The sequence below is a fragment of the Balearica regulorum genome, chromosome 23 (genome assembly GCF_011004875.1).
Source record: "Balearica regulorum gibbericeps isolate bBalReg1 chromosome 23, bBalReg1.pri, whole genome shotgun sequence".
Taxonomy (NCBI): Eukaryota; Metazoa; Chordata; class Aves; order Gruiformes; family Gruidae; genus Balearica; species Balearica regulorum.
In genome coordinates, this window is record NC_046206.1 from 2,616,290 (window position 1) to 2,629,750 (window position 13,461).

Genomic DNA, 13,461 nt, shown 5'->3' on the forward strand with positions numbered 1-13,461 from the left:
TCACCCAAAGGTTCGGCTGCCTCTCACAGCAATGGGGAGGCCCGCAAAACTCAATAAAAAGTGCAATAGCCAGGAAAAAGCAGGAAAAGGTTCCCTCATCAGCATGCACACAAAACCGCTAGCACGTCCTACTTTCTCGCTGTTTTATTAATGCTGTGGTGCCTTGTCAAACATTAGCTGCATCCTGTGTACAGCATGTACCATACACAGACCGCATATTTTAACGATGTATTTTTATCAAAGTGCAACTGGAACGCTGTCAGCTTTAAACCCGGAGCTGCGGCAAACTGAGAGCACGTCATTTGTCTGAGAGACCTTCTCAGGGCTGAGAGCGCCATCCATCAGACTGGGGAGGAGGACAGAGAAATCAAATCACTGGGTACTTTCCAAAAAAAACTGCAGTTCAGAGTCCCACCTGCAATAAAGGAAAGCTTATGGCCCCTTTCCAGTTCGGTGCCAGGTTTGCAGAGGTAACAGACACACCACTGAATGGCAAGCCAGCCACACAAGGCTCTGCAAAGGCCTCGACAACATCTTTATTCCAGAACCCTGAAAACCATATGCAAGTGGCATTTCCTTAGTGTTACTCCAACGAGGGAGTCCTCGTTACACTTCCTATTATCTGGGGATTAATGCGTCTGGAGAGAGCGGTCACTAGTTGTGCTCCTTTTTGGACAGGCTTGTTTTAGAGTTTTCCTGAGAAATCCACAGTGCCCAGGAAAAGAGATGTCAAATGAGGCCAGTCAGGATTCTTGTGCTTCAAAACACTACACAGATATTTCCCCTTCGAGGGGCACAGACACAGCCCGCAACAGAATATACCAATATATCCAACAACACCGTGCACAGAGTTCTCTCTCCAGGCAGGTTTACCTCTGTCTCTAGAATAACTCAGAACTATTTATTTAGCTGGTAGATTCCTATTGTAGGGACAGATACAGACAAAGCTTGTGACATTACACCTTAACACTGAAGAGTTGCCTTTGTGAAGAGGGAACTATGCCACACACACAGGCAGAGGAGGGAAGTTTTCCTCATGCAAAAACAGGCTATGGAATTTTCTATGGATTTCAGAGCCAGGACAAGTCAGTCGGGGTATAATTGGCTTTAGCTGATCTTTTCACAAGCTGTAACACATTCTACCTGCAGCTGAGTGACACTAACTGATGCAAAATTTCTGCCTGTCAAATCATTACTTCCAGTGATCGGCGTAAGTCTGGAGAAAAGCACATCACTACCAACAGGACCGAGTTTTGGAAAGGCATATGATCTGGAGATGAACAGGAGCCACCAAAACAGAATCCTGCTCATCCCAGGTAACAGGATGACTCTGCCACCTCTTCAGACTTTAACAGGTTGAACATGAGATATTACAGGAAAAAAATTCCACATTCTTTCTACCTTTAGAAAGAAAAAGGCATTCTATGCTGTATGAGCTCTTTCCTCTTTTTGAAAGGCGATGCGCTCCCTGATTTCAGGCTGTTGTCAGGCACAGCGGCACGGAGAGGGGGGTCAGTTTGCCAGACCTCATCTGGGTAGCATTTACCCTCGGTTTTTAAGTTTACAGCTCTCTCCATGCATGTAATACTTTAACCAGCAAAAGAAACAAACCAAGCAACTATCAGATCCACACCACAACACTTAGAAGCTGCCTACTGCATGCAAAGCTTCAGTGACATCATGCAAGCAGGACCGTGATGTCAGAGAGCCACTCATCACCTCTCTCAGGCTGCCAGCTTCCTCTGCAGGACTCCTTCGGTGCTGGAGATCAGCTTCAGCGACATCAGCTAACGGGCTGCCACGGTTTTCCTCCTCCACTTTGCTGTTGGCCTAGCGGGTGGGGTAACACCTCCGCTAGCAAAAATCCCCACATCACCCTTCCGCGCTGGTCAGGTCGCGGCCCTGCATATCACCTGCTGCACGCACCCCTGGAGCAGAAAGCTCCAGCAGGAGCCAGCAGCACCGCTTCCTGCGTGCTTCTCCACAGTAACACCCGAGCTGTATTGCGCAATGTTTATTTACAGAGCCAGCTCCCTTTCACACATCTCCATCTGGTAAAGAAGCCTTGCCTGCTAATTTCCCACCACACAAAAGACCCCCTCGACTCCCAGTGTTTACCCAGAGATCGACCTGTACAGAAAGCAGAGAACTAAACCTCCCAAGCTGCAAGCACTGCGTCAGGGGAGCACTTCTCCTGCCATGGGACCCTCTCCCCAGACATGCAGAGATGCTTCCAGACCTTTTCCTCCTCTGGCCCCTTCCAGCAGTACCCTAAAGCCCTTTTGTATTTTAGGGCAGTCTCGGGCACGTCCGCAGCAACTATTCCATCACAGGAATTCAGAAGGCAAGAAAGCTGTGTTCAGGTGAGGGCTAACCCCACGAGCCGCCAAGCAAAGCAAGCTGCCTGCAAGAGGCCCTCTTTCCAAGAGTACATTCTAACTACTGCACATAAACCTCACGCCTCAAGTTATCCAGCATCTGACTGGGCCTTTTCCCCAGTTACCTTACTCCTTGCTCCAGAAAAGCCCACTGAGGGGAGCTGTGCCATCTTCCACGCAGCTTCTGCTCTCACTCAACACCCTCGTGTCTTAGCAAGTCACTAAAGCCACATGCTTATTTCCTTTACATTTATTATTCCCCTTAATACCTTCCAGGGTATTCAGCCCTGATCCACAGCCTACACGAAGCCAGCTTTTTCATCGCTTCAGCCCATACTACCAAGATTTCCCCAAGGTAGAGCTTGTTAGAGGGATTCTTTCCTGCTCTCCGTTTTGTAAGAAAGCAGGAGCAGGGCTCGGGCTGCTGGCTGAGGCTCGTTGCTAGCAATGCCTTTCTACTGCCATCTCATGGAACTACAAGCAAATTATGGTTTTTTCCAGTGGGGCACTAATATCTTATCAGGACTAAGATATCACCATCTGCATTTGCAGAGCCTGGCTGTTGGGTAGCAATTGCCATTTCAGGATGGATTCCCGAAACCTTGCCGCAGCACTGAAATGCCAAGACAGCTCTTTGTTCCTGGACACATTAACATTTCAGTGACGAATTGGGCCCTGACAGGCTGCTTGTTGTTTGGAGACAAGAGAGAGAGTCAGGCCTTTCTTCTTCCACCTCCGCTTTAGCATAAGCCTTTGCCGTTTCTGCCCAGCACTGTAAATGGTTTCTCCAGCAAAGTACTTTACAGCTTAATTTTCGTATGCTTTGAAAAGGAAATACCGTAAAACACTTTAAAAGAAATTAATTTGCCTTTCACATACTGGAACAGAATTTTCAAAGCGGTGAGAAAGGATTAATGTCAGTGCAAACAGTTGGGCAGAATCAGCAGAGCTGCTTGCAACGCACTTCCCATTGTGCCCTTGTCATCTTAAGCCTGATCACCGCTAAGAAAGCGCAGGCAGAGAGCGCTCACCCGCAGGGAAGGGAAAGCAAAGTGTCTGCACAAGGCCACGCGTGCACTGAACTGGCTGCTGATGCTCTGTGTCTGAGCCATGGAATTCATCAGCAGAGCAAGAAGAAAGAAAACAGGTTTTAGGTTGCCACAGAAGAATGGCCACGTGCAGTCCACATGGAGGCTTCTGACAGATTCCTGGGGGATGGAGTGACGGTGCAAGAACAGCATTTCCAGAGTACGTTCCTCTCTTCTCCCCAGTGCCACCACTGCAGCTTCAGCTGAGAACAGGCCTTCTTACTACACGCACTAAATAAAAGCAACGAGGAAGCAAACTGTGCCTTCCTCAACAAGCCTTCCTCCCACACAGCAAGGGCAGCAGCACCTCTTGGATCTGAGGGCCTCTCCTTTCTGCTGTTCCCCAGAAAAGCTGATTTCCAGCTTGCCCATTGCACCCATGTAGCTCTAAATTTCTCTTTCTTCATTCAGGAAGAAAGCTCCGCCCTGTGCAAAGATGCCTCAAACCTACCAAACCGCAAGCAGAAACCTGCCTTCAATACCCACACAGACTGCGTCTGGCTTCTGGTACCCTCCCCCACCAGTCCTTTCTCTCCATCAGTCTGCTCCAGGTTGTTCCAGCTCACCCGTGACACAGGAAACTCATCGCTCCAGCACCCGTCCTGCACTCTCACTCCTCAACCCACCAGTTTCTCCTGCCTGTCTCATCATCCACTGTCTTACCTCAGAGTCAAAGCTGCTTCCCAGGGCACTGATGTCCACGTGCAGGTTTTTGAACAGTCTCGCTGTCCCATGGAGACTCTGAAAGTATCAGAGAGGAGACGGTCAGCACTGAGTTCTGACCTCTGCAGTCCCACAGGCCACACAGGAGGCATTCCTGAGCAGTGAGATGGGGCAGCAGAGCCACAGCAACCCACCAGGGCAATATGCCTACAGCCAATTCATTTTGCAACTTGGAATTTTTTGCCAGGGCACACAGAGTACCTCATTCTCACTTTCGTCTTCTTCCTTTCTCCCTTTGTCTAGGGCCGCTGTGTTTGAGGAACTCCTCTCTTCACAGACCAAGCCCAGCAACTTCTCAGTCTGGCTGGTGGGCTTACAGGTCTCTGCAGGCTGCAAAGTCAGAAAGAGAACGGGAAATGAGAAGACAGCCAAAAAGAGAAAGGGAGGTACAAACCCACCGAGGCACACTGCCTTAGACACTGGTCAGCAGCAGGGAAGCTGCTGAATTCCGAGAAGGCGCTCAGGATTACAGTGCTACCCTTGATCTGCAGAGCCCCGTCCAGCTGGGGCTGACACCCAAGGGGCTCCCATCCTAGAGCAGCACACCCGCAAAGCCTGCCTCAAAACACCGGGTTGGTCAAGACCGTAACAAACCACAGTGTTTGAAGTCACCAGTGACAAGACTTAGCTCAGCAGGAAGAACAGTTTCAGTGAAGGTGGTTTTGTACAGTGTTTCTGCAACTCCTGTTTTGTTTTCCTTTAAAAGATCACTTTGTTACCACTTAACATGTTTGTTTTGTTGACCCAAAGGACACATTCCATAAGTAATCACGCGGTGTGACTCTAAATCTTACTTTCATCCAGAAAAATGTTCTTTAAATTTTTTAATCTCAGCAGGTAAGAGTTGAGTGAAGATACTTATCAGATTACATTATCTGTACCATATGCCATGCTTCATTTGGACACAAATCAAAGTTCTACTCAAAGGAACTTGACAGACTTTCCACCCCAACAATAATTGAAACAATTCTTTCTTTAGAGCCACTAAACATAACAGAAGAAAGCCCACCACAACTTTAGCACCAGGATCCCAAGAAACAGCAAAAGGTAAAATATAGTGAAAGAGAGTAGGGAATTTTATTTCTTTTAAAAAGAGGTAAGAGTATTTCAAAACTGACAAGAGATCACAAATGCTGTCATTTCAGCCCCTAGGCATCACCACGCCTGCACCCTTTTGCAGAGCGCGCTTTCCAGGGCACGGTCCCCGGGAAGACAGAGCCTTACCTGCGTTCCCCCTTTGGCCGCAGGGCTGGAGTCCACCGAGCTCACCACGTCCAAGTTCAGCGACCCACGAAGGACGGCGGCCGGAGGAGCCGCAAGGCCACGCAGCGGAACAAGGTTCCCCAAGGGCACCTGGACGGGTGCTAGCGGGGTGCCTGAGGACTGGAGAGCACAGAAGGGACTCGCTGACAGGAGAGCACGGGGCCATCAGCTTACAGCCCTGCGCAAACACTGTCTGCCGATACCCAGCCCACCACCACGGAAAAACTGCTCGTGAGACCCCATCCAGCAATCACGGCACATGAGACATGAAGGAATAGCGGTTTGAGTCCAACGAGAGCGCGACAGCCACGCTAGCTCATGCGCTTGCATGTGCCCACACACAACACCCTCTAGGAGAGGCTCTTGCCCAACACCACACACCCGAGGCAAACTTCACAACATGAAGCAAGTGAAGTAGAAACCTCTCTGATGGCGAGAAGCCTCCTATTCTCCTCCACAAGCTGCAATTACAATCTCTTTTTAGACCAAAATCCAGGCTGCTTCCCAACCTCACACCAGCCCAAAAGTTACGGGCAGCAGAAAGCAGCTCTGCTGCAGCACATCCGTAAGAAACTCCTGAATGCAGCTCTCCCTTTCAAAGCACAGCAAGAGCCCTGGGAGCTACCCAACATCCTCACCTCTGAGCAACGCATGCTTGACATCTCCCGTTATCCTCACCCAAAGGGGTGACCATTCTGTTTGGCTTTGTGGCACTCCCCACCCAAGTAGCCTCACCCTGTGATACACGGCACAGGTTGAGCTAAAAGCAAACTACACCAGGATTTTCCCCGTAACACGCCGGTACAGCCAAGTGCTGTCGCTTCAGCAGAGCTCGCGCTCTCAGAAATCACAGTTCCTGTACTCCCTGTCCATACAGGATTACACAGTTAATGCACTCGCACACCCGAGGGAGAGGGAGACGAGTACGCATTGGTCCTGCTTCCACCAAGTCACCGCCACAGCAATGGTAACAGAATAAATCATACATTCTGGGCTTAACTAATTGTTTTCTAGAACTACCTGTATGGAGCAGAGGATGTTAGCCGTCCTTCAGCAAAGAAACTTCCATCACGCTAATTAAAAAAAAACTTTCAGGATAATCTGCAGTTTATCTGACACTTGTAGTCATAGTTCTTATCAGCTAACTGAGCACTACAACATGCTGGTGATTAGGAGCCTGAGCTAGCGATTTGGTGGAGCCACAGCTAGGTACCAGCAACAGTAGAGCCAAGCAATTCATTAACATTACACACAGCGACCTTCCAGTCCACTTTTTCCTTCAAAACAGGAGATTTGGTAAGTTCTAATTAAATTAAGGCAATTACTTATGAATGAAAGACAAACCAACCTGGAACATTCTTCCCAGTGGCGGGAAGGACCCTGCTATAGGCAACAGAGGGAAAGAGTTTGGGCAGAACAGAGCCAAATGGTCCAGCTATTCACAGAGGAAGGAGAAAGGCACATTTATAGCTGGGCCCATCACACCTGTAAGCTACCTCGGTGTCCCAAGGCCGCAGCAGCGGTCCAAGCACTACATTGTGCTCAGGCAAGTCAGTACTGCACCCACCTGCAAAACAAAGGTCTGTAACCAGTGGGAATAATCCTTCTCTTCTTTGAGAAAGCTAATTCGGTCACATTTTTCCCTGATTTTCTTTCATTCAAGAGGGAAGAGAGTCCATTTCTCAAGATACCAGACATGGATGCCAGAGAGCTGGCTGTGACTAACGGTTTCCGTATCACCTTAACCAATTCAATCACTCTGGGATTTGACATTCAGCAAGCAATATTAAGCTAAAAAATTGCCAAATAAGCTACTGCCCCCCAATTTAAATTGTGGGATCTCCAGGGAAGATTGACTTTGCAGTGCGCTTACCACAAAGAGTCTTAGAGCCAAAATTAAAGATGATTTTGTATTCAATGTTGCCATCTGTCATGGTTAAACCAGCACACCATCCCACTTGATTTACTGCCCATCACCTGTTTCTGAGTTCAGAAGGCACTTCACATCCTTGCAAAGCTAAAACAAGGTACAGGTTGTTTAGTGTTTGCCATGCAAGGAAGACCAAAAAGGCTTTTTCAAGCTACCTCCTGAGCATTCGAAAAAGCCACTATAACTAATGCCACATCTGCTTATGCAGCCTCCAACAGGATGGTTTTGCCCCTTTTCTCCTGAAAATTAGCTTAGAAGCAAAACTTCACACTCTGACTTCTCCAGAAACATTTGCAATGGAAGAGCCATCACAGATGACTTAGTCCTACCTCATTCCCGCCTGCTCCTTCACCAACATCTATCTTGCTGCAACTCCCCACAGTTTCTCTGGTTTGGGTCATCTCCACTTCCATGCGCTGACAGAGACTGTTGCTCCCCAGTTCAACCCGCAGGTCATCTGCGACTTTCTCTCCCCACACTCCAGGAGCTTGATCTGTTCTTACATTTCCTCCCTTCGCTTCTCTTTGTACTCCAGCGCCGTTAGACTGCCGGGCAGTGCACGTCCCGCAAGAATCCACCATAAGACTGACGTGTTCAGGTTCTGGGCTGGGGCCTTTCTCACATTCCTGCAGCCTGTGGCACAGTTTCATACCCTCAGAGCTTCGCTCCCTCTCTGACTTCTGGGCAGGACCCAGCGTCTGAGCCGAGGACGACCCCAGGAGGGGATGAGGTAGTAGAGGCTCTTCGGCCACAGACCGCGCATCCTTCCACCTCCCAGACTCGTGGTGCGGAGAGCAGCGATGGCTTGCTCCCAGTACCTGGGGTGCACTATTGTTATGAGAACTGGCTGGAACGCTGCCATTATAGTCTGATATCAAAACATTTCCTTCTTCATTTCTCCAGCCATCTTTAGCAGATGAAAAAGGATGTTTTGATGTAGGATCCACTGCAAAAGAAAGGTCTGCAAGGACTCCTCTCTTGGCATCTACCCCTTGGAAGCAGGGGAGTATATCTCCGATCTCTTGAGGAACTGCAGAGTGGCTCTCTACTATACCATTGCTCCTGTCTGCTTCTGCTCCTACTTCCATCAGCTCCATCTGGTTTAAACCCTTTCTCTCAGGTCTGCTAATGGTCTTATTGCTTTTGACTAGACTGATGGCTTGACCCAAAGTCTCACCTCGAACTTTTCTCTTACTTCTACTCTCATATACCTTGCTGTAGGATCTCAGCTCTTCTTGAGCATATGGAACATCAACTCTCTCCTGCAAACTCCAGTCATCTGTGAGACTGGCATCAAAAAGAGTCATTTCGTCATTCCTGCGGTAAAAGCTTTTTTTCCCTCTAGCTTGCAGTATGCCTGGACTTCTTTCTGCATCCCCACCCAGTCCTGGAGATTCCTCTCTAACTGAGAGGTGATGATCAGGCTTATGGACACACTCACCCATCACATCTTCCATCTTCCACTTTTCTTTCAGCTCTTCATCCTCAAACAGCAGGCTTTTGTCTTCAAGGGTCTCTAGTAGATATCTGACATTCTTAAAGTCTCGTGAATAAGATTTCTTTGACAGACAAAAAGGTTGCGCTGGTGGCCTAGCTTCTAAATCATCAGATTGCGAGTCAGAGGAATCAAACCAAAGCTTTTCTTGCATTTCTACAGGTGTGCCTCGGTCCCAGTGGATGCCTACACCAAAGCTGCTAGAATAGGGACCTTTTCCTAAAGTTTTCTCCACATCAGGTAAGGTTTGACATGATCCGCTGAACCTTGAAACAAGCCGGTGATGCAGTTTGTTCCGCCATGTGCCTGCAAATAGTCTCCTGGAGTCACTTATGTCTGATGGTCTCCTTTTGCCTTCATTTCTAATCTGGCTATCTGCATCTGGCTCGGGACTCTCCTGCCCAGGGTGCACAACGGCAGAGGGCATTTGACAACATGATGTTGAAGGAAGAATCCCTGGCTGCATTTCCTAAGTAGATAAATATTGGCAAATAACTAAACCATATCACTATATATAGCCTTATCTACCTAAAGTAAAGATATATATATATATACAAATTGTGTATTAAATAAGTATAAATAGGTGTGTAAGTTTTTGAGCACTTCAAACTACGTGTGTGTGTGTGTATATATATATATATATATATATATATATATATATAAAAAGGAAAAGGCTCAAATGGAAGGCTTGAGGCTTTCCGAGTTGAAGAGGTCTATGTCTTGAGTGACAGCAGAAAGCACCATCTTTACCCTTCGAGATCTCTCATTACTGGCAAACAGAAGGTAAGGAAGACTTGCTATCACTTGGGATATAAAGGGAATTTGGTTACGCTTGCAGAAGCCAACAGCAAAGCAGACTAACCTCACACATCTAAACCTGTGTTCGCTGCCCATACATCATGGCAACATGCACACAGACACTGCATAAATACCATTTGTTGTCTTCTCCAAGGAAGGAAGTCTTTCCAGCACTCCAAATATCTGCTGCCAAGAATAACACCAGCATCCTTGGCTGGTGCCACATCCTTCTCAGCAACAGCATCACAGGACTGTGGCACCCCCCACTCCAAGTGTGTCCTTCTAAACCAAAGCTTCCCAACTTTTGTGGGTTTGTGACCCCACCTCTGTTGGATTTGCATCAAACTCACAACCCTGCTGAACAGGATCCCTTGTCAGGGGATCACTGTTCTGATCCCAAAGCGGTAACAGCACAGGATCGCCCTTGAATTCACAGCCACTCATTTATCCTCTGCCCAGGCCTCTTGCTCCTCCCCAGAAGCACTGCAAGCAGCAGAGCCTACTCACAGTGGGTCGCTTCAGGGACTGCTTCTCCTTCTTGTCTTTCTTCTCTTTCTTTCCTTTCTTCTTCTTCTTATCTTTCTTTTTCAAGCTGCCACGGGCCAGCAGCTTCTCTCGCTCCTGAATGACAAGCTCTCTGTAGTAATCATCACAGGGGTGGTCCCACGTGGACTGGCCAGTGGCAAAGTTGAAGTAGTAGATATCACCAGTGATATCCTGGCTGCGTGGCAAAAAAGCAAGAAAAGTGAAAACGGTACTTGCCCATCCAGAGGGGATACATCTGTTGTGGCGTTACGCCCCACACCAGCCGTTAGGTACCCTGCTCTGCCAGCTACGTGGGCAGCACGCAGCAGGGGAAGGGCAGGAATCGAACAGGACAGGGGCTGACAGAGCTCTCACCAGGGCTTCCACTCAGGTGGCAATGGGGCCACGATGCCTTCCTTGGCCAGCCATATCAGCTCTGGCTCCTTCTCAGGGTCAATCCCAATCTCCCGAGCAAACTCCTGGATTTCTAGGAAACGAGAAGAGGAACCTGTGGAGACGGTCTACACCGGGCGCTACGCAATAAAGCCAACCTTCTCGGCTAAAGCAATGGTCACACTGGGAAATCCCAATCCCAAAATTAGGCTGCTGAAAGCTGACAGCACGGCCGCACGTGTCAGCAGGCACCTCCTGCTAGGCTGGTAAAGCCGGGAGACAGTCTGCAAATTAGCATTTATCTCTGCGACCAAAGAGCTAGTTTTTCACCTCTGGCTTCTATGAAATCCCGGTTATTCCCACGCATGTTCCTGTTTTCTCAATACACCTCAAGGTGACTTACATGCTTGAATCCCTTATCGCAGCTCCTAGGAAGGCTGGCGTCACTTACCTTGCTCATTGGGAATGTATGTCTCATCGTAATCTTCTTCCAGGATGAGCTGGTCACCAATGCGCACCATAGCTCCCGCCATGGCTCCCTGCAGGAAGGGAGCAACAGAAAGTCACAGTGATCAGCTGCACTTGGAAACAAACCCTCCTCATCACACAGCGCGTGGCGGAGCCCCGCAGGTAACGGGGCACCGGGGGGGGGTTGTGGAGGGGAACAAGGTGCGCTGGGGCTGCCAAGCGTGGTGCAGACGGGAAGGGCAAAGAGCGAAGGCTACCAGAATCCATCAGTTCTGGCTAAGGCATGAAGACACAGCTACGAGTGCCGGGCAGCGGGCTACAGCTCAAAGGGAATTAACAGCAGAAAAGGAGGGGAAGAAATATTACATTATTCACAACCATGTTTCCCCACCTCCCCTACAAAAGGCAGATACCCCTGGCGCTCAGTTTTGCTTTATTGTTTATTCATTCGGTAATGGGGAGATGAGCCGCCCTGGTTACCTACACCATGCTGGGCACAGCCCAGAGCTCTCCGCTTCAGTTTCACACCTGCCCTGAGGCCAAGGGGGAAGAAGTTGCCCCAGTCACAACACCCGCAGCCCAAACCACCCTGAAGGAAGGCAAGCACGCAAGAGGGCATAGCTCTGCTCACAGCGCTCTTTCACTGCACACAGCAAAAAGCAAATCAAAGACCTTCCCTGCATGCTTCACAGGGGCTGTGGAAGCAGGGAGTAGAGCTGAAGCAGTGCAGAGGTTATAATCAGATACATACCCCACCACCCCCCAGGCTTTCAGGCTTCTACAGAGAAGATGAGCACTTGCTTCAGGCACTTTTTGAACAGGCAAAAAACAAGCTGAAATGAGAAAAGGTAAAAAGAAGGAAAGCCATTTTCCCAGAAAAGCTTTGAGAGCTAAACCAGCACTGCCCAGGGACAAGGCAGCTTCTCACCACACCCTCTCTCGCCTTCCCAGAGGACATTTTGGAAGCTGTAAAGGACCCCAACGTTGTGTGTCCCACCTCTGGAGGATTGCTTTGCTGGTTAACTCAAAGACTGTAGGCAGTGATTTGGTCCTGCCACAGCTGGGTCCTTATGACCCAGTCACCGCAGGTTTAGGCGGCTACGAGCGACTTTCCTCAGCCCAAACCCCCCCAGCTGTGGCTCTGCACAGCCACATTTAGCCAGCATTAGCCTCACACACCACATGGGGAGCCAGGGCAGGCGTACAGCCGCACAAATGCCAGTGCGAGCACAAGGGAGACCGTGAACACATGGCGGGAGCGAGGACAGGACCGTCCCTTTCACACCCTGCTGCCTGGCCACGGGGGAGTGACAAGGTCAGACTAGATTTACCCAAAACACTCCATGCATCCAGCGTGCCTCTGCTTTTCTTGTGAGATCCGGGGGGGCCCTCACCTGCCAGGTGTCCCAGCAGCAATAGGAAGGGGCTGAGCAGCATTAGTACACTACTGATGACCGCCTGGAGCGGGATCACCACACCGCTGCCCTCTTCACCTTCCACCATCCTCAGCCCGCTCCGTATTTATAACCCTTACGTAAAGGGAGTCTCAGAAGCAGCGCTTAATCCGGGCGGTTTCCGGACAGAGCCATTCTCAGGACACCCCAAACCAGAACTGCACCGCTCCGCTCCCCCTCCCAAATAAAGCATCTGGGCACGGCCAGCTGGCTCACAGCCTTCTGTTCGTGTTTTCCTCCATCGGTACCCGGCGCCGCTCACCACCCCAGCCCCTTCCCTGCGCCCCGGCACCAGCGCTGGGGGGTGCACGGCAGGGGGGGCGGGGAGCACCCCCCGGTCAGGGAAACCGCCGTCCCCCCCCGCCCCCCCCCCCCCGTTTCACGGCTGCGCGGGTAGGACAGAGGCACGGCCAGGACCCTGCGGACCCCCGCGCCTCTAAGAGCGCAGCCCCGAGCAGAGGGAGACAGGAGAACAGGACGGACAGCTCCGCTGTCCTCCGAGCGACGAGCCTCCTCCGGCTGCTGCGCTCCCGCCCTCCCCGGGCCGTGCGCCCCGCCAGCCCCACGCCGCACGGCTCACCCCGCCGGCTACGCCCGCCCCGTGGGCACCGGCCCTCGCCCCCCTCACCGGGGCTGCTCGCCGGGCCGGGCCCGCGGGGGGAGCCGCCGCCGCCGCCGCCGCCCGCTCGTCACTTCCATGGACGCCCGGCGGTTGCCCGGGGCCGTGCCGCCACCGCCGCTTCCGAGTTCCGGCTGCCCTGGCAACGGCGCAGCCCGCCCCCGGCTAAACACCATTGGGCGACGGGGGACGGCCCGGCGCCGGATTGGCAGGCGGCAGGGCCGCGCCGAGCGATGACGGCGGTGCGGCGGCGCCTGCTGGGGGCTGTAGTCCGGGCGGGGCGGGTCCCGCCGCGCGTTGCTATGGCGACGCGTCAGCTCCGCCCGG

At 51.0% G+C, this 13,461-nt stretch overlaps 1 protein-coding gene across 1 annotated transcript in view; it reads right to left on the reverse strand.

Annotated features, from left to right (window-relative positions):
* The window catches only part of CEP164 (centrosomal protein 164), a 37,404-nt gene extending 23,943 nt beyond the window's left edge, over positions 1-13,461 (reverse strand). Inside the window, exons 1-8 of the mRNA XM_075774359.1 lie at positions 13,144-13,461; positions 11,045-11,132; positions 10,576-10,687; positions 10,183-10,396; positions 7,712-9,346; positions 5,414-5,572; positions 4,391-4,519; positions 4,130-4,207 (exon numbers count right to left, since the gene is read on the reverse strand). Coding sequence (XP_075630474.1) covers positions 4,130-4,207; positions 4,391-4,519; positions 5,414-5,572; positions 7,712-9,346; positions 10,183-10,396; positions 10,576-10,687; positions 11,045-11,126 — 2,409 coding nt within the window. The 5' untranslated portion in view covers positions 11,127-11,132; positions 13,144-13,461. The remainder of the gene's footprint in view (positions 1-4,129; positions 4,208-4,390; positions 4,520-5,413; positions 5,573-7,711; positions 9,347-10,182; positions 10,397-10,575; positions 10,688-11,044; positions 11,133-13,143) is intronic.